The following is an 18,298-nucleotide window of genomic DNA, read 5'->3' as shown; positions in this document are numbered from 1 at the left end:
AGTCCAGTGTTCGAAAGACGGTTGCTGTCTTATTGGTATAAGGAACGGGGTGTAGCTGGATCTGTCTGATTTCCTTGCGCAACTTAACCCCCTATGTCTCTAGCCCGTCGATTCCACCACTATCACGACGTCGTACAACATCACTCTACCCTTCATTTTATAAGCCCACGTGCTTCTTTTGACAACTATAAGGAATAATATAGACCTTTATTTGCCACTCCCAATTAGAGTTTTACCTCGAGCCGTTCGTAACTCTCTGGGAAGACTGGGCTGCCGGATATAAACTCGATATCACGGCAAAGCAGCTGGTACCATCCCTCCATCCTGGTCCTTGAACAGATGGTTCTTCAAATTCAATAACTGAAAGATGAAAGTCGAATTATAGCTTTAAGTCTGCCTCGCCACGGCGAAATTGAGCGTTACGATGGGCAGTTACCCGTTGTTGCCCAGACACCGATACAATCCGATTGTTGTCCTGAGGTGGCATATCATGATGAGAAATACCCTCAAGTTACTAGCGACTGTTTAGAATTAATTATTAAACCCGACTTTAAAGCAGGAATCAGCATTGCTTTCATGTATTGGTACCCACATGGGATCTCCCTACCTGATTGTTAACTTGAAATGAGCATAGATGGCCGCCTGATTTGGGTTAAAATCCTGAAGTTGTCGGTGACGCTCATGCGTCTGGAGGTCCGCTGGAGGATCCTGCTGCCAGCAGAAATGGAGACGTAATTGGTGGCTTGAGCGAAAGGTCCAGCCGGTTTATGGTCATAGGGCCTTATATCAAGTGCTTCTAACCTCTGAACAATTCGTCCATCTCGCCCGAGTTTGCAAAAAAGGACACATGCCGCGACATGATCAGGTTGTAGTATTTTTCCTAAGAATCGAAATTAAGTAACTTATTGGCAGTCAACTAAAGGTTCTTGGCTTAGGCACTCGCATTTGGCTGCCAATTGACCGTTGTCATGACGTGCGGAAAAGCATGTCTCGGCACGTACATGCCACCGTCCTTATAAAGGAGGTCGATGCTCCGCAACGGACCCTTTTCGATAGGCCTGGCCCTCCACAAGGACCAGGTGGGAGCCTGCTATGTCGAAGAGGCTTCTCGTGATGGAGTTTGCCCTGAGCAGAAACAATCGGCAACGACCCTGTAATTGGCGATGCTCGTGCTACCGTGGTTGGCCTCGCGGCGGATGATGCCGCAATAAAAGAGTTCTTGTGTTGGAAGTGGGCTGTACTAATAAAGAGAAAGAATGAACGAAGTTGCTTGAGGATGAAGAATCGGAGAGAATCATGATGGGGTAGCTTTAAAGCTGGAACAACCATCACCATAAAACACCCCGCGATCCATAATCGTTCCTGCGTCGACTTCGACATGTAGCATAGGGGCTAGGTGAAGGAGTATAATGCCTTGTAATAAAATAATACTATTAACTGTAGTACTATATTCATCAGAGTAGAGCAGAAAATTTTCATTTATATTAGTTACTCAAGGACGAATACGGAAGGCCTTTCAGAATCAGGGCAGAAATGTTAATCTGGTATTTCAATCACTCCTCGACGGGCGTAGGCCTTAGTCTTCTCTGGGACACGAGCTCAAGGTCGATCAATGCAGTCAGTTATCAATAAAAGTTAGAAAAAACAAAGAGTAAACTATGCGGTTACAGCTTGCGTTGAAGCTCTACAACCCCCTCGGCTGGGCGTATTCCAAGAGTACTGGATCGTTCATCAACCTCTTCTGACAATTCTCCTCCAGGCAAACACACACTTCGACGCCTTCGTCGTCTGTCGCATCATTCGCCTCCGCTCGGCTGGGATACAGTAAAACAAAACCTTCGAAAGCTGGACTCGGCCACCTGAGCGCTTTGGGCAGTCCAAAGCCGAAATCATGCGTCTCATACGCTGTCATGCCTTGCCAGCTGGACGCACCAAAATCCATACCCAGAAACGAGTTAATGCTGATCTCAAGCCACCGCTTGTCCTCGTGTCCGGCAACCCACTCAAGGAGGCTCGTGAGGTACTCTGGAGTCATGGCTTTAATTGATGCTCGCACCTCGGTCGCGAGCCTGGACAGATTCCCTGTGATGATGTCGTTGACAGTCAACGGCTCGCAGCGTGCCGCAGCAGCGCCGACGCCCAAGAAACGCTCAGGCAGGGGCGGGTTCCATACTTTTCTCGTGTCGACGGCGTGGACCAGAGTAGCCTTGGACTCCAAGTCGGGGTTGAGCATCTCCAGCTTCGAGCGTGTCACACTGCTCCAGAGTACAGCAATAATTGCATCATAGGTGGAGATCCAGTTGTTAACACCTTCGCTAGATGCTTTGGTCTTGAGCAAATCAATCTTGCTTTTGGGAAAGTGCCACATCTGTGCCATCAAGGATGGCATTTTGAAGCCGGCTGGTGGTGGTGCCATTGGGCCACCCGCATCCCGTACTACAGCAAGAGTTCTTTCGAGTTCCTTCATCCGAACACGTGTTGGGCTTTCGACATCCAATGGAGTTCCGTGTACGCTGAAATGCTGCTTTGCAGGGATGAATGGGGCCGCCTTTGCTGCAGCAGAACTGTTCTCTGCCCAGGTGGTTAGGAACCCATCACATCCTGGACCGTCGGATACGGAGTGATGGATTGCCAAGCCAATAATAAGGCCACCTCGAATGAAGTTAAGTTGGAAGGCTGCAACAGCAATTCCTTCTTCATTGTTGTCGCCAAGAGGAGAGTGAAGCTGTTTTGCTGTGACAAAATCCGGAAGAAGTTGACTACCTGTTAGAGAGCTCGCAGGAAACTGTTTTACATTTAGTACCATAGTCTATTGTGGTAGGGCTGGTGAACACAGTAGTGTCATACCTCTTTTTCTGCCAGCTCTTTATAGCTCGGAAACTCGCCTTCACGCAGCATGTACTTGACGTGTAGGCTGACCGTCGAATCCCGTTGCCTAGCCACCCACATCCGCCCAGTAGCAGTGTCCATTTCTAAGACACCAGCAAGGATGGGGAACTGTGAAATAGCAAACTCTAAGCCGGCGGTCATGTTTTCAACAGTTACATCATTGTCTGTAAGGTCCGGCAGGGCAAACACTTCGGCGACCAGTACGTAGACCTTGGGCATGATATGGCCCATGAGAGAAAGAGGATACCGCTCAGACTCCGGCCCCGATTTCCATCCTGTTGGATGAATACGGAGCTCGATTGGTAGACTGGCAGGAGAAGACATTATGAAATTGATGGAAGATTTGCGGATGACGTTGGAGATTTTTCTGCAAAGAGGCGATGAAAGTTCACCAATACTGACGATGAGAGAGACATATTCGTATAAACATACATACATATATATGTATTTGAGCCGGCGGATGAGACTCCGGCGCGAGTCCGAAAGGAGCAGATCCTTGCTCCTCCCAAGCAGGGGTGCGTCCGGAAGAATATCTGTCCGGTCTACAAAAGTATAAACCTCTACAAAAGTGTAAACCCTGTTAACTAAAATCTGAGTCAGACGATGACTGTTGATTCACCCATCGCGGCGGAACGCGGCGGAAGGACGACGTTGACTCCTTCACACCTTTACACAGACTACACTACACACGGAGATCTTCTGCTCGTCCCTGAGGTTTGTTCCTTGTCGCCTCAATTCAATGGATCAAGGAGGCGCACGTGCTATCGAGCCGGTTGGGTTAGTTACCCCTCGGCGACTCTTGCGCAAGGGCACTCATAGCTGCGTAGAATGTGCGAGCCTGACAACCGAGAATTCGGTTATCCCGCCTTTTTCTTTGTATGGCATTAATCATTCTTTGCAGGCAAGAGACGAAAAGCACGATGCTTCTTCGACCATCCCTCCGCTACCACCTGCGTAGGATGTCAACGTCGAGGCTCTCATTGCGTTGGCCAGGAGTTCGTTGACATTGCTGTGCCTAAACCTGAGGAAGATCCGAGAACCTTGGAGAGTCTAAAGAGGATAGAGCAGATGCTTGAGAGGCTCACTGTCAAGGTTTTCACGGATAGTCCTGGGACACAGCATGATGCGTCACAGAGCCAGTTCTTTGTTCCCCAGCTATTGGCGGAATGCCCGATTGCGAGAGATGACTGGCAGGACGCTCGTATCAATTTGCGCCGTGTCCCTGTCCCTGGGGTAGTCACTGACACCGCACTGGTGAGTGGCCATCTGCTGCAAAGGCAATCACCTCTCTAATAGTCTGACGTGAGTCCCAGGTAACATCGGACAACACTATCGCGGCACCAGTTGTCCCAATTCAAACAGGCTCGGGCAGTCCTGTAGAAGACGCGACTAAATCAAGTGATTTTATCCTGCCCGAGTTTGCGGATACGTGTCGAACTCTCCACGCTGCTTTGCCATCTCAACAAGATGCCAATGTCCTCTTTGGGGCTGGCAGAGCCGCCATCTATCTGCAATTACTCTGTAATCCTTACAGCCAGTTGTTTGATCAAGGGGATTGGCTACCACCTAGCATCCTATCTATCCTCCCTCCAATCACCGCCCACCCGGTACTTCTTGCACGAAAATTCTTGCAACTCTGTCTTTGCATACAGCAACTGGATCCTTCGTTCAACCAAGGTTCTCTTCACCTGGGAGTTGGTGCTAACGAAGCCATGCGGAGGTATTACTATTTGGCGTCGAGCATGGTGACTTGCCATGACCAGCTTCTGGATTCTCTTGAAGGGCTCGAGTGTCTCATATTTGAAGGGGCCTATCTCATTAACTGCGGGAACCTCCGTCGGGCGCTAATATCCCTCCGACGTGCCTCAACTCTGGCTCAGTTCATGGGACTGCATCGCAAAGCCCGCCATGGCGCACTGAAGCAACATGATCCAGCGACTCGTGTCTCAGGCGACGTGGCCTGGGCACATATCGCGTACCTGGAGCGCTACTTATCTCTTCTTCTCGACATGTCGACTTCCATCACAAATGCTAAATTCTCATCCGAGGAGAAGATGGCCGGCCAAACCGATGCAGAATGGCTGGAAAATGTGCAGATTGATATATGTGAACAAATCATCAACAGAAACCAGCGTGGTGACTATAATCTCGCAGACACCCAGAGGATCGACAACCTAATGAACAAGATTGCGAACAGCATACCAAGCAACTGGTGGGCTCCAATGAATATCCGCCCAGATATGAGCGGTGACGACGTAATGTCGCTAGTTGTAAACGCGCAGATGCAAATCGTTCACTACAATCTGCTCACGGTTTTGCACTTGCCATACCTTCTTCGTAAAAAGGACCCCGATCATCGGTACGACTACAACAAAACCGTTTGCACATATGCGAGCCGCCAGGTTCTGAGCAGGTATATCCCTTTTCGGTCCATTGTCAGGATCGTCTTCTGTTGTCGTATCGTCGACTTTTGTGCCTTGACGGCCTCTCTGACCCTTTTACTCGCCCATCTCAGTGGCCAGAGCCAGGATTCCACATGGCTGCTTACGCATCAACGCCTAGAAGACCGGGCGCTGATAGAAAAGACGATAGATACCTTGGATGAGCTTAATCGGTTAAACAACGATGAGTTGACAAGGGAGACTGCCAAGCTGGCAAGGAAATTACTCGCCCTCGAAGCGGATTCTGCCGAGAGCGGTGATACTTACAGCTGCGGCATTGTGAAAGAAACCCAAGACGGCAATGATGTAGGGCAAGGGAAGCGTTCTTTTTACCTTGCGATTCCATATTTTGGAAACGTCAGGTTGGCGCCTGATGTCTCTCCTACACGATGGCCCGATCCGTCTCCGAGCACAACTCAAACAGATTACTCATACACGACTTTGACATCAGCTATAACTACCAGGCTTGATTCTTCTGCCTCCTTCGAGCGAACTTCAATGTCATCGCACATCGCCTCATCACAATCAAGTGATATAGTGCTTCAGCCGACGCAGCAGCAGCTACAGCGTCTGCGCATCAGCGACGAGGGACATATATCGCCAATCTGTACCCTTACAACGGCCCATCAGAATCAAGAGCTGGAAACCTTTGATCTACCCATGCCTGATGTCATGGCAGACGCAGCTTATTGGGCATTCCAGGGAGTTGATGCCGCTTTCTTCAATAGTCTAATCAATGGTCAAGTAGCAGATCCGGACGCTTGGAATAGCAGCTGGTGTGAGAATGGTAGGTAGGGATATAGTATATGTTAGACATAGATCTTATAATATATTATTTTTAGTATAGCGTGCGGGGTAAGCGAGCGACGCACTATACTGTGCACTGAAAAAGACCTACCTTGTAATAAGTCAAAGCTCTAATTAAAATAACTAGAAATCTATAAAAATAACCCTGAGTAATAGGATTTATGTTAATAATATAGATTTTCCTGGATTTTGAAATATTTTATTTCTTATAAGAAATATTAAAATAGAATATAAATTATAATATAAATAGATTTCCTTATAAAACTAAATAAAATAAAATAAGTGGAATTCTAAGGAAATATTCATATTTTAATACATAAAGTTAATTATTTATATTAAGGTTTTTAGCTATTTAGGGTTAATATTAATTTTATAGAATTCTTAAGATATTAGATTTAAGTATAACTCCTACCTAATTGGAAAGTGCGTTGTTTGTTTATGCACGTTGTAGCCTTTTATCTATGAAGATTTAAGAAGATAGGCATAGATATAATTAGCGAGTGTATAATATAGCTTAGCTTCTTAAGCTAAGTGCTATTAACTATAGGTGTCCTCTGGATCCCTGTCTCTCAGTCACTCTTCCGGAGCCTGTCCTCGGCGGCATTTCAGCATGTCTTGGGGCTTTCCCCAGAGTTCCACCTCAACAGGAAGATTGGTGAGATAACAAGTGCGCTCAGGGCAGGATCCTGCATAGCACCAACCGCGACGCAGCCTTGTGATGGATTATGGGCGGGACTCGGAGTCGAGCAGGCATCCCGAGGGCCTCTCCTCATGGCATGTGAACTACAAGTTTTTCAGCGGAAGGATTAAAAAGGGTAAAACATTTCTCATTAAGGATATGAGCTAATACGGTTAAAAGGTCTTGGGAGGCTATATTTTGACATGCGGAAGCAGGTAGTGCCCTACACAGGACCTCCGCCAGTCTCTAAACCTTGGCAACGGCAACAATAGGGCCACCAGCGCCCTCTTGAACCAGAACAACGGCATTCTCCCCTGGTTTCATTGAATCCTTGGAGGCTGGAAGGGGCAGTGTACTATCACCACCGGTCCACTTCCCAATCTTGAACACGTCCGTGACTACATTGCGATGATCAAGCTTTACGCCCTTGTTGGGCCCCTTGCCGATCTTGACTTTCTCGTCACCACTTCTGTAGAGGACAAGGATAATGTCATGTTCCTCCGCCATTTCAGCGTCAGAATCGATCCTGACGTCCGTGTCATTGACATCAAGGTAAATGTGCCAAGGTCTGTCCATCTGGGCGGCCCTGGCTCGCTGCACAATCTCCTGGACACCCTCCTTGCCGCCGGCACCGGAGCCATCAGCTACACCGTTGACGATGACCTGCGGAGTGAAAATGGTCTTGCGCTGCTGCTTCATGGCATAGGCCCGCTGGCGCTGGTCCCAGGCAGACTTGGCAAAGGTATCCTTCCAGCCCATATGGTCAAAGAGCGTTACGTTGTAGGTCAGAAGAAGGAGGTTTGGGTGGTTTGCGCCCTGGAGAATGCCAGGAACGACGGGAGGACAGGCCTGGCAGCCTTGGGACTGGAAGAACTCGACCACGGCGAGGGGCTCAAAGTCGATGAAACAGGCGGCTGTGTGCTTGTGATTTGGGTCTTCACCCATGGGATGGCCCTGGTCATCAAGGGAAATGGAGCAGACCAGAGGGGGCTGCTTCTTGCGGCGGAAGAGCTTGCGAAGGATGGCAGCCATGTTGTGAGGTGATTGGTGGAGAAGGGGATAAGAGGTAGAGTTGAAGGGGAATTGGTTGTGTATGGTGTAAGTGTGTAGGAAGACTGAGCAGGATGGAGACGGAACCTGCGAGACAGAGACAAGTTTATATAGAACGGGATGACTTTACATATCGGTATTGCCAGACGCCTTGGGCCGCCCTACCAGACTCGCCATGTTTACACACCTCTATACTCTGGGATGGCTTGGAAATGCTGACTGGAAATGCCAGGGTCGGGACTGGGCTGTGATATCTCAGCCCTATCTCAGGCGAATATTGGTGGTCAATGACAGGCATTGTGAAGCCACAATTCGCTGGTTAAAGAAGTAAATCCTTGATCCAGCTCAATCTCACGGAAGACGCATCTGAAATTGCTTGAAGATGCAGATCCGGCGGAAACAAAGCCGTCTGAACAAGGGCCAATCATATCCCTCGTCAACTCGCAGGTCGCAGACAGGGGTGCAACCATGGTGGAGCTGTCATCACAGCCACGTCGAGGCAGCTCGCAATCTCTTTCCCAAAGAGGAATAGCAGACTATTTAAGATGCCGTCAACCAGGTCAGCAAGTTGATTCCACATTGGGAGCTGCATTGACGTGTTCAGCCTCTAACCCCTAGGTCAGAAGGCACCACAAACCCAGGCATGGCGAAACCAATGAATCTCGAGGGATTCTGCCTTGGAGGTGAATTCGTGGCCGCCACTGTGTCCAGAGGCGGTGGGTGAGAGGTTTATTGGCTGCAGTCTGCCTGACCTAGTCCACCCCTAATATCACAGAATCTCATATTTGGAATTCAAACTTATCTCGGCTGCTCGTAGTTACTTTCTTGAACTGGATTAGAAACTGGGGTCTGGGTTTTTATGCTATTCCCCGGGCAGTCCCCCGTCGCTTTTGGTCATCGTAGGCACGGCATGAGGCAGGACTTGACTTAATGTTTGCCGCGGCAGCTCGCATACGATAGACATTGGGTACTGAGATTCAGCAGGACGTAAACCTAGAGGCCCTTCAGACTCATCTATTCATGTTGGAATTCCTTCTATATATTCATGGTGAAGTAAAGACTAGCATGCAATTGAAATATCAACTACTTAATCCGTCTTCACGGCGATATCTCGCTTCCTGAACGACTCAAAGTTTTCGCTCCTCTTCGAGAGAGGATATTCAAACATTGTGATATGGATTCATCACGTACGTCCTGATACGGTTTCACTGGGCAACAGCTATTAGTTCTCATCCAGTACAGGCACCCCCACCGGATCGACAGTTCCCTCTGAAGGGCGCAACAAGCAGAATGATAGCTATGCGCGGAGCCATGATTCGGTTAGTACCCTCTAACCTAGGTTTCCCTCGTTCTTACTTCCTTTCCTAACCCATGTTTCGTTTTAGGGCCAATCACCCGGTAGCAAGTCAGCCGATTCTCGTCAGGAAACGGATAGTCAGCCGCAGGGGGGCACTACTATTCAAGGTCTCAGTCCGCCGGATTTCTTTTCTTTCACGAGAACGAGTAACACGCAGAACTAGTCTAGAAAAGTTATAGTCTAGAAAAGTTGGGTTTATTTCTGGGGTATTGCACGCCGGAATCTTGGTTTTCCTGATCTCTTTATAGAGGCTATCTATTCTAATCGAATTATCGGGGCTACTAATAAGCAATGAGAATTGTGATTAGAGTCATCCAAGAAACAACCAACTTCCATTTTTTTCTTCATTTTCATTTTTCATAAGAAAAACACCCCCTCAAAATAAACTACGTGATAAAAGAAGAATTGAAAGTCCCATGTGCTCCCGCCATCATCGTCCATCTCATACGGATCCCACCGTCTAAGTACACCCCCTGCTTAAAGACCGTTTGATTCGAGGAAACCGGTGATAACCCCATAGGCGCCGGTAGCATTGTGGTGAAAATTGAAATTATGGCTCGCGTGTGGGTGCAAGTAGGGCTCAAATTTGGCATTCTTCCAGATGGTTCGTGCCGGCTCCTCAAAGATGCCTCGACACTCCCCATCGCAGATAATGTAGTCCGTCTCTCCAGTGATGGCCTGTATCCTATTAGCTTCAGGGTCTTGTGTCAAGAAACAGGGCGCCTACGAGAGCAGCTCCGGTGAAACCACTGGCGTCAAAGTCGCCATCAGCAATAGTCAGAAACTCTCCGATGGCAAATGCCTGCTTGTATTCCTCACAGTAGGATGCTGTGGGAAGATCATAGTACGGGTACTTGAAGTAGCTATAGATGGTTGCGGTTAGCAGCGGCGTACTGTTGAATAGTGGGCAATACTTGCGTGTTGAGCTGCGCAATGGCATCAACCCAGGTTAAATATCCAGAGTTCAGTAGTCCGAAACGGCGGGGGTTTTGTAGGGATGCCACTCGGGGTACGAAAGAGCGAATCAAGCCTTTGGCGTTCAGTCCCGTCGTGTTGTAGTTGATGGCCGTCAAGATGGCGGCATCTGCAATGGTTGGGTTCTCGGCTACGGCAAAGTGTGTGATAAACGATCCAAAGGAAAAGCCCATAACGGCGAGCTTGTCAGGCTTTCCAAAGGTACCTGTGTATTGGCCGGACTTGACGATCTTAGCGAGCTGAACGAGGATGGCCTTTTGCTTGCGAAGCTGGTTTGTGAATCCAGAGACTCTGCATGATGAGGTCAGCTACTAGCCTGTGCATGGAAAATATGTTACCCACTTTTCAGACTCGCCGGTGCCGAGACGGTCATAGAACCAGACCGAGTACCCTTTGCTGATAGCATGCTGGACGAAGTTGTACTCGTCTGGCTGGTGGGCAGCGTTCCAGTGAGTCCGAGCCTGCCCGATGCCGTGAGTCGCAAGAATGATAGTCTTCTTGCCCGAATGCTTTGGCGTGCAGAAGGATGCGGCCAAGGTGTAAGTTGCAGTCTCATTCTTGGTGCCGACAATGGGGCTCGGGTATCTAGCACTGTCTCGAGTCGTTGCAGCCGTTAGGAAGTCTTGGAGAGCATAGTCGTCTTCCCAGTCCGGAAAGTCAAAGACCACGTTCTCAGAGGTGATGGTGACGGGAACTTTGTACTCCCAGCAGTTGGCATTTGGTGGGTAGTAGGGTTGGGTGAGCTGCGCAGTGCCGGGGGAAATGGATTTGCCGACAGCAAGGCCATGCACCATGAGGGATGCGAGAAACATGAGAGAGGAATGCATATTGAATATTGAAGTAGTGGATTGTCAAAGAAGTTTGAGGGCTGAATATTGTCGGTGGTTGATGGTGGGAATAAGATGCCTGGATGCACCAGACCCTGCCCTTTTATACATGAAATGCCCAATCGTAGACCATCGCAACCACGGTGACAATGAAGCCTTTAAAGCTCTATAAACCTAGCCATGCCTGAATCTCGCTGATTGTATCTAGAAATGGCTTCCTCCTCTCCACTCTTGCCAACAGTGTCCATCTCGGGATCGGATCTTACTCCGCCAGCCCTGCGCCCATTGACATTCTCCACTCCCAGAACTGCCAGAGTCGACCATCCATGACCGGGTAATACGATTGGTCAGCACTAGGCTTCAGCTAGGTCAGCACTAATGCCGGCGCTACCGTAGCTCTTATCCGCCGCTAAGCCCTACCAATGCATGGCCCAAGTTATATAAGTGGCTGTCACCCCAAAAGGAATCATTGCGCGAGCAGCCGAGGAACTCTCTAGTACCGGCCAACTCAACAACTGCGACGAGTTCCAATTGATGCCAGCATGGTGGGTGTTCCAGGCCGTAGCAAAGGTTGCAATACCTGCAGAAAGCGCCGAGTAAAGTGCGGTAAGATCTGCTCCGTTACTCCATATCACGCTCAATCGCGCCCGATCGGCGATCCTGATTGCTTGGGTGGTCCTAGATGAAACCAAACCCGTCTGTCTTCGCTGCACGAAAGGGGGCTTTGAATGCTTGGGGTTCAACAGGGAGCGACTTTGGCATCATACTTCGACAGCCCCCTTTCCTCGAGACGAAGTGTCCCTACAAAATGCCTCGCACTCCGGCCACAAAGCCACGCCCTCAACCATGAGCCGAGTAGCGTCCCCACCTCCTGAGATGAGCCTGATTGCGTTCCAGGGAGACTTTTGCTTCGCTTTCATGTTCTCCAACTTTGTCTGGCGAAGCTATGGAACCCCGTGGCTTGACCAGGCGGCTGCTGGGAAGCTTGGAAGTCTCTCCCTGGATGCCACCAAGGCGCTTTCTGAGGCCAACTTTGGGAGATCTAACCATAAGCCAGACATTGAACTCAAGGGTGTTGTGCAGTATGGAAAGTGCTTGAAGACATTGGCTGGTGCACTGGGAAGCGGCGCTGTTCAGGAAGGGCAACATTTGCTGGTGCCCATTCTTGTGCTGCTGATGCATGCTGTGGGGACCGGAAGCCGAGGTTGAAGATTACATGACGCTGACTTTACCCAGGCATCCTACGCCGACCAAACTGGTGCTGTGTTCCATCTCCGAGGGCTTGCGAGGCTGCTGCACCTCTGTGGGCCAGAGGCCTTTCAGGCGCAGCCTTTTCTCAATGCGTTCGAGGCAACAAGGGCAACTTTGGTAAGATCAAATAAGCTCCTCAAGTCAAGATTATGATATTAAATTAGACCTCCAGCTTGTTGCAGGTCTATACGGAAAACAGCGTCTCTTTCTCGAAGAGGAGCGCTGGCGGATGGTCCCATTTGAGCGTAACAAAGGATTCAAGACGCCACAAAGCCAGCTCTTGGACATCTTGGTGGTTGTGCCGGGGATTCTGCAGGACCACGAAGCAACCCAGTCAATGGATGACGATGGGCCAAACTCAAGAGCAGAGTTGCTGGAAAGAGTTGAGAAGCAGCTTGTTGCCCTCTACCTCTGGCGATGGCAATGGCAAGCCCGTTCTGGCAACCATGTTGAATCCGACGCCGGCAACACACCCCAACTTAATGGCCGAGCAGCCGAGGCTCTTGGTTCTATTGGTACTTCCAGGCAGTCGGGGCGACTGAGGTTAGGCAAGTTCGCACTTGCGACAGAGCTCATGCTCTACAATGCTACACTGATGTGGCTCATCGCGCTTTACTGGAAGATCGACCCAGTGAGCGCAAGCGCGCGCATCGAAGCGTGTGCTGATGCTGCCATGCCCGATGAACCAGCCACTAACTATTTATCGTTTGAACCGCTTCGACGACCCGGCGGTGCTGTCACGGTGCGCGACCCTGCCATGGAGATTTGTCGAGTTTTTGAATGGGTAACTCATCATCATTGCCGAAGCAAGGAACCCTCGTTCCTCTACCTGTTCCCTATGGGGGTGGCGATGAGTGTCCTAGAGGCGGAGCCCGAAACAAAGGCATGGGCGACGAGCCTACTGAATATAAGCCCCATCACCGCCAACTATGCGCATGGGCAGAATGCTGCTGGGTTTGGCTTCTATGTTACTCCTGAGGCACTTCATCCGGAGAAGGTCGTGGCGAAGGAGCAGCTGTTTTCAGCCCAGCATATGCAGCAGCTAGCAGTTTAGTGCAGATGAAGCAGGGGAGCTTTCGATTAGTATTATAATTATTATTGGTATCTCGATACATTTATTTTTTATTTTTTAAAGTTTTGAAAGCTCTCCATCATTAGAGTTTGTGTTTGAGAGTGCCAGAAACTATCAATTCCCGTCGATAGTCTCCGCCGTCCATCACTTACGGCCACTGCTTCACGTTCCGGACAACGAGCCCAACTCCGTCCACCTCGAGAATCCATCCCTCATGCGAAGGCCATGAGCCAAGGATACAGCTATGCGTTATCGGCAGGCCCTAAATCAAGTGGTGTGGCCAGTTTCAGGATAGGCATGACGAGAAAAGCGATGAAGAGGACGACAAATATGGTCACCACAGCGGCATCTTAGTAGTATGAAATTAATTTCAAGATTCATATTACTAGCTCGTACTGGTGATATAACTCAGCATTAAATATATTATTTCTATTTTAATATCTGTGGTATTTCTTTGAATTTAGGTGTAAAATAGCCCAATTAAAGCAAAGCCAGATAGAGGGAAAGATAACTAAGTAAAATGATATCCACGAAAGAAGATAAGAAATAATCAGCACTTATTCCACATGCGCTCCAGACTGTGCTTGCAAACTTATAATAAAATATTAAACTCCCCTGACGTGTTTTTGACCAAGTCTCGCCATCTGGAGGCGCTAGCTCCGTATGTATCAGAGTAGCTCCAAATCTTTTTAAGAGACAGAAGTAGAGTAAGCGGAGTCTGAAAACCCAGCGAAGTATGCATCATACTGAGGGAATCTTCGATCGCCGACCGAGATTCGGATGTCTGAGCATGCACCGCGAGCATGAAAAGAGGAAAAAGACAGGCCTGTAGCCATGAGAGTTTCCGGAGAGGTTCGATAGCCATGGCTACGTATTTCTGGATGCGAGGGTCGATGGAATCGAGAGTGTAAATTTCGTGGTGGATGAAGCAAAGTAATCCAAGCTGCCATATGGCGTTAAAATGCTCGACGGAATCTGTGTACTCTAAATCCACCATCGACACGTCTGGGGTCCAGTTTTCCAAGCTCCGAACGAGCTCGCCGGCTTGAGCCATAAGTTTAAGAGTGTCGTCCACTGAATTGCGGGATGCTTTCATCTGATGGACTTGGGCAGCGAGATCCGTCACCTCACGGAACATGAGGTGCATAGTATGATCAGGGAGATTATGCCACCAGAGGGACTGTATTCTGGCCCCTTGCGTGCTTTCAACCTCCATATCCGGTCCAGGGACTTTGAAGAGATGTGCTATCAGCGGGGGATACACATGTTGAAGTGAAGACAGTGAGAGTTACTGACCTTGGATGACGGTTCCAATCTCGTCAAGCATCTCCTGAGACACAACATCCCTAAGAAGTGTGCGGCTCATAGTAGCAGCCCAATTGTATTGAACGATCATGCATTGAAGAAACCGTCCATTGGTTCCATTCGATTTGTCCATGGCGTTTCTAAGTAGACGACGGCACCCAAGAAGTCTCGTACTCCAAGTGTCCAAGCCAGTATCAATAACCTGTTTCCATTAGTCATCAAGTATATATTCCAGGGTTTTGTGTGTTGCTCTTGTACATCAAATACTACAGACAGTAGAGCTGTAGCGGCGAGTCCTTCGAGGTCGGTCTCTATGGCTATACCCTCTCGGAACGCCACTCTCATGGCCTTGCGGTATGGTTGAAGAGCGAATTTGGGCAATCTTCCCAAGTTTACTAGATGGGATGCAGAGGCAAATAGTATTGTGTTTCGTAACGGGTGGGAACGCACTGCAAGGTCGCCGTAGATGTCACGGTACGGGTTGCAATCTGGCCTCATGGGGTAAAGGCAAAGAGAAAGATTCTGCATATCTGTCATCGAACTGTTAGCTGAGTTTATCGAGAATCTGGATGGAACGATGATATTACAGTGGCAGAACAGATAGTCGTCGAAAGGGTCGGGAATTGAAGACGGCACAGACGGAGTGCCGCTGATCCGGGACAAGATACGGTTTGCGGTCTCCGATTCCACAGTGATTCTAATGTCTGAGGTTTCCTCGTCGTTGCTGTCCTCAAGACGCAGCCAGGAGTCTGATATGGCATCATCAACGAAGAAATCTTCTGGTCCACAATGGGCAGGCAACACAGTGGCTTCTGTCTCTGCACTAGATGAGGCGAAAGACACAGTGAGGTGATTCTGTAGATCTGAAACCTCGGTGTTGCATGCCGTCGAGCTTTTGTTATTCTGGTGTGATATTCCCGCATCATTGCTCATCTCACTAGTCGCAGCCGATGCCGACCCTGGTGAAAGAGAATCATTAAGGTCCCGATCGACAGAGCTTGGAGATGGGCTTGTAGTGGAATGCTGCATGACAAACGGGGCCTGGTTTGTGAGCGTGATGACGTCTTGATTCATGGTCAATTGAGAGATTATTACCGAGTCCGTTATGCCCACGGGACTATCGTCAAGATGGAGCTGAGATTCTCCAGACGGGATCAAATTGCCATCAACCGATATTGCGGCAGGATCGGAGTCCGCTGTCCTCTTGCTTTCATGTTGGCCGACCTCTGAGCGTGGTCCTTGCTGCTTAACAGCTTTGTTTTGCCGACGAGGGCCAGTTCTCATGACCTTTGATACCATCTGGCCATTGCGATGCATAGAAAAGTCATCCAGATGGATATCATAGCCACCGCAAGTAGCTCCTCGTATACGACAGTTTAAGCATTCCGGCCTCGTTTCGTCGCATTTTTGGTGACGCCGGCGGCATGTCCAACACCCTAACAGAACAAAGGGCGCATATTAGTTAGTAGAACCAAAGGGTTGACAAGGTCAGATGAAAGGCACGCACCACTTCTGGACCGTTTTTGGCCCATGATCCCGAGGCTATTTGCAACGATTTTCTTCGCAATGCAAAGGAGAGTTGATGAGTGATAGAGGCTTATCAGGAGGGGAGAGAAATGTACGTACGTTGCTTATCGGGCATCCGCCCGCTTCCGTAACAGGTAAACTTAGGCTCGCTTAATTAAGCCCTTCTGGGCATAGGTCCACAGAACTACTAAATCAGATTTCGATGTTCGTTCTCTTGTAGGAAGGAGCATGAGAGATGGGCAGAAGTAGATTTTAAACCTCATCCAAAGATCTTAATCGACGACAATTTGACTGGGTTTGCTTGCTACCCATTCCTAGCCACAATGAAATCAATGAATCAGCCCGCAGGCGTCTCATCTGTTATCAACCAGATTGAAGCTGTTGGGGACTCTCAGCAATTACCAGAGCTCTTACGCGTGGCATCGACGATCAAGTCTAGCAAAATCAAACAATATTTGATCACTTTTCTGATTCTGATATGTAACTTGACGCAGGTAAGACCTTCCAGATAGCCCGTACCCGTATTTCGTGGCGGAGCATTGCTAACATTGTGGCCCCAAGTTTATCTCCATGTTCTCAACCGTAGCTGGCGGTTACGAGCTTAGCAAGATTCTGGGAAAGCCTGTAGGTCCGGGACAGGCCAACTGGATGGCTGCGGCATATTCGTACGTTGATTAATCAATACTTCGCTACGGGATCTACTCGATAAAGAGGCTGACTCGTTTATTCCAGCCTTACACAGAGCGCTTTCGTCCTCATCAGCGGTCGTCTCGGCGCTGTTTATGGTCATCAGAAGCTCCTTCTTCTTGGCGGCGTTATCATTGTCACTTTCTCCATTGCCAACGCATTTTGTAACACTTATAACTCCTTTATTGCAATCCGCGCTCTTACTGGGGTTGGTGGCGGTATCTTGATGCCTAATGCAGTCGCTACCCTTACTATTATGGTTCCTCCTGGCAAAGTGCGCAACTTCACGCTGGCCATATTCGCGGCATCGCCTCCAGTTGGAGCTGGCATCGGATCGCTGATGATTGGAGCCTTTCTCGAGTATTCAGAATGGAAGTGGCATTTTATCTCTGTGTATGTTGTACGCACATTTTTAGCATCTTGGACTCCGCTAACTGGATCCCAGGGCATCTCTTGGGGCTATTTGTTTCTCTGGGCTATTCTTCGTTCTACCTTCCGAGCAGCCCGCTGACAAAAGCGGTAAAATTGATTGCATTGGTATCATTACCGGCTTGGGAGGTCTTGTATTATTCTCTTTGGCCTGGAAGTGCGCTTTCCCCCTCCTCTCTTCCCCCGAGACAGCATGAAACTTTTCTAACTAACTTTAAAGTCAAGCGCCAGTAGACGGATGGGAGACTCCATATGTTATTGCGATGGTGATCACCTCAGTTGTACTGATGGTCATTTTCTTCTTTTGGGAGAGTAAATGGGCTGATGAACCCATCATGCCCCCTTCCATCTTTCGCGGCAAAAGCTTCAAGGCTCTCACGGTTGTCGTCTTGTTCATTTACATGGCCGTCGGTATCACACTTTGGTACATGGTAGCATGGCAGCAACTGATACGAGGATGGTCCGTCCTCAACGTCGCTGTCGGCTGGATTCCTTATGGACTAGGGGCATCCTGCGCCGTCATTTTGGCCGCGTGGCTGATTCCCCGGCTCGAGGCACAATGGATCCTTGCCATCGGATGCCTCACCTCGCTGACAGCCACTATTTTATTGGCTACAATGCCAGAACAACAGAGCTACTGGGCACAGGTTTTCCCGTCAACTGTATTTGGTAGCTTCTGCCCTGATTTTGTATATGTTGCTGCACAAGTTATTGCCAGCAGCAGTGTCGGTAAGAAAGAGCAGGGGCCGGCTGCTAGTTTGATCGGGACGCTCAACCTCTACGGCAACAGCTTAGGTCTTGGTTTTGCGGGCACGATTGAGACAAACATAGCGAAGAGTCATGCTGGGGAAGCGCTGGGGTTTCGGTCAGCATTGTGGTTTGGAGCTGGTTTGTCTGCCATTGCGCTACTGATGGACTTAACTATGGTGAGAATGGAGAAAGAGGACAAGGAAGGCTGGGAATCGAATGAGACTGAACTTGAATGATCTGATGGGCGGGCAC

At 49.2% G+C, this 18,298-nt stretch overlaps 9 protein-coding genes across 11 annotated transcripts; 5 read left to right on the top strand and 4 right to left on the bottom strand.

Annotated features, from left to right (window-relative positions):
• Window positions 1–624: 624 nt before the first annotated feature.
• Window positions 625–735, top strand: FOXG_20258 (uncharacterized protein; the record flags this gene model as incomplete). Its single annotated transcript, XM_018400524.1, has 1 exon — window positions 625–735. The coding sequence occupies one exon, from the start codon at window positions 625–627 to the stop codon at window positions 733–735; it is 111 nt and encodes a 36-aa protein (XP_018247778.1).
• Window positions 736–1,028: 293 nt separating this feature from the next.
• On the top strand, window positions 1,029–1,157 carry FOXG_20257 (uncharacterized protein; the record flags this gene model as incomplete). Its single annotated transcript, XM_018400523.1, has 1 exon — window positions 1,029–1,157. One exon carries the CDS (start codon window positions 1,029–1,031, stop codon window positions 1,155–1,157), a length of 129 nt encoding a protein of 42 aa, XP_018247777.1.
• Window positions 1,158–1,684: 527 nt separating this feature from the next.
• FOXG_10248 (uncharacterized protein) lies at window positions 1,685–3,213 on the bottom strand (the record flags this gene model as incomplete). Its single annotated transcript, XM_018389491.1, has 2 exons — window positions 1,685–2,785; window positions 2,848–3,213. The coding sequence occupies 2 exons, from the start codon at window positions 3,211–3,213 to the stop codon at window positions 1,685–1,687; spliced, it is 1,467 nt and encodes a 488-aa protein (XP_018247776.1).
• Window positions 3,214–3,490: 277 nt separating this feature from the next.
• FOXG_10247 (uncharacterized protein) lies at window positions 3,491–6,186 on the top strand. Of its 2 annotated transcripts, none has more exons than XM_018389490.1 (3): window positions 3,491–3,719; window positions 3,791–4,143; window positions 4,203–6,186. In XM_018389490.1, exons 1-3 carry the CDS (start codon window positions 3,629–3,631, stop codon window positions 6,123–6,125), a joined length of 2,367 nt encoding a protein of 788 aa, XP_018247775.1. In that variant the 5' UTR covers window positions 3,491–3,628; the 3' UTR covers window positions 6,126–6,186. The 2 variants fall into 2 exon arrangements, with proteins under 2 accessions (XP_018247775.1, XP_018247774.1); XM_018389489.1 differs by having other exon boundaries at window positions 3,492–3,719; window positions 4,197–6,186.
• An 876-nt stretch (window positions 6,187–7,062) lies between these two features.
• FOXG_10246 (uncharacterized protein) lies at window positions 7,063–7,848 on the bottom strand (the record flags this gene model as incomplete). Its single annotated transcript, XM_018389488.1, has 1 exon — window positions 7,063–7,848. One exon carries the CDS (start codon window positions 7,846–7,848, stop codon window positions 7,063–7,065), a length of 786 nt encoding a protein of 261 aa, XP_018247773.1.
• Window positions 7,849–9,700: 1,852 nt separating this feature from the next.
• FOXG_10245 (uncharacterized protein) lies at window positions 9,701–11,025 on the bottom strand (the record flags this gene model as incomplete). The annotated part of the gene is made up of 4 exons (XM_018389487.1): window positions 9,701–9,901; window positions 9,951–10,086; window positions 10,118–10,489; window positions 10,541–11,025. The coding sequence occupies 4 exons, from the start codon at window positions 11,023–11,025 to the stop codon at window positions 9,701–9,703; spliced, it is 1,194 nt and encodes a 397-aa protein (XP_018247772.1).
• A 489-nt stretch (window positions 11,026–11,514) lies between these two features.
• Window positions 11,515–13,330, top strand: FOXG_10244 (uncharacterized protein; the record flags this gene model as incomplete). The annotated part of the gene is made up of 4 exons (XM_018389486.1): window positions 11,515–11,631; window positions 11,708–12,210; window positions 12,262–12,393; window positions 12,449–13,330. Exons 1-4 carry the CDS (start codon window positions 11,568–11,570, stop codon window positions 13,328–13,330), a joined length of 1,581 nt encoding a protein of 526 aa, XP_018247771.1. The 5' UTR covers window positions 11,515–11,567.
• A 610-nt stretch (window positions 13,331–13,940) lies between these two features.
• Window positions 13,941–15,977, bottom strand: FOXG_10243 (uncharacterized protein; the record flags this gene model as incomplete). Of its 2 annotated transcripts, XM_018389485.1 has the most annotated exons (5): window positions 15,749–15,977; window positions 15,241–15,694; window positions 14,912–15,183; window positions 14,645–14,855; window positions 13,941–14,578 (listed from the first exon to the last, which is right to left on the bottom strand). In XM_018389485.1, the coding sequence occupies exons 1-5, from the start codon at window positions 15,968–15,970 to the stop codon at window positions 13,941–13,943; spliced, it is 1,797 nt and encodes a 598-aa protein (XP_018247770.1). In that variant the 5' UTR covers window positions 15,971–15,977. The 2 variants fall into 2 exon arrangements, with proteins under 2 accessions (XP_018247770.1, XP_018247769.1); XM_018389484.1 differs by having other exon boundaries at window positions 15,241–15,977.
• Window positions 15,978–16,503: 526 nt separating this feature from the next.
• FOXG_10242 (uncharacterized protein) lies at window positions 16,504–18,282 on the top strand (the record flags this gene model as incomplete). The annotated part of the gene is made up of 5 exons (XM_018389483.1): window positions 16,504–16,674; window positions 16,742–16,845; window positions 16,913–17,260; window positions 17,313–17,453; window positions 17,517–18,282. The coding sequence occupies 5 exons, from the start codon at window positions 16,504–16,506 to the stop codon at window positions 18,280–18,282; spliced, it is 1,530 nt and encodes a 509-aa protein (XP_018247768.1).
• Window positions 18,283–18,298: the final 16 nt, after the last annotated feature.

The sequence above is a fragment of the Fusarium oxysporum genome, chromosome 11, assembly GCF_000149955.1.
Source record: "Fusarium oxysporum f. sp. lycopersici 4287 chromosome 11, whole genome shotgun sequence".
NCBI classification, from domain to species: Eukaryota; Fungi; Ascomycota; class Sordariomycetes; order Hypocreales; family Nectriaceae; genus Fusarium; species Fusarium oxysporum.
Note: the sequence above shows the minus strand (reverse complement) of the source record. Positions and strands in the feature narration are given on the sequence as shown.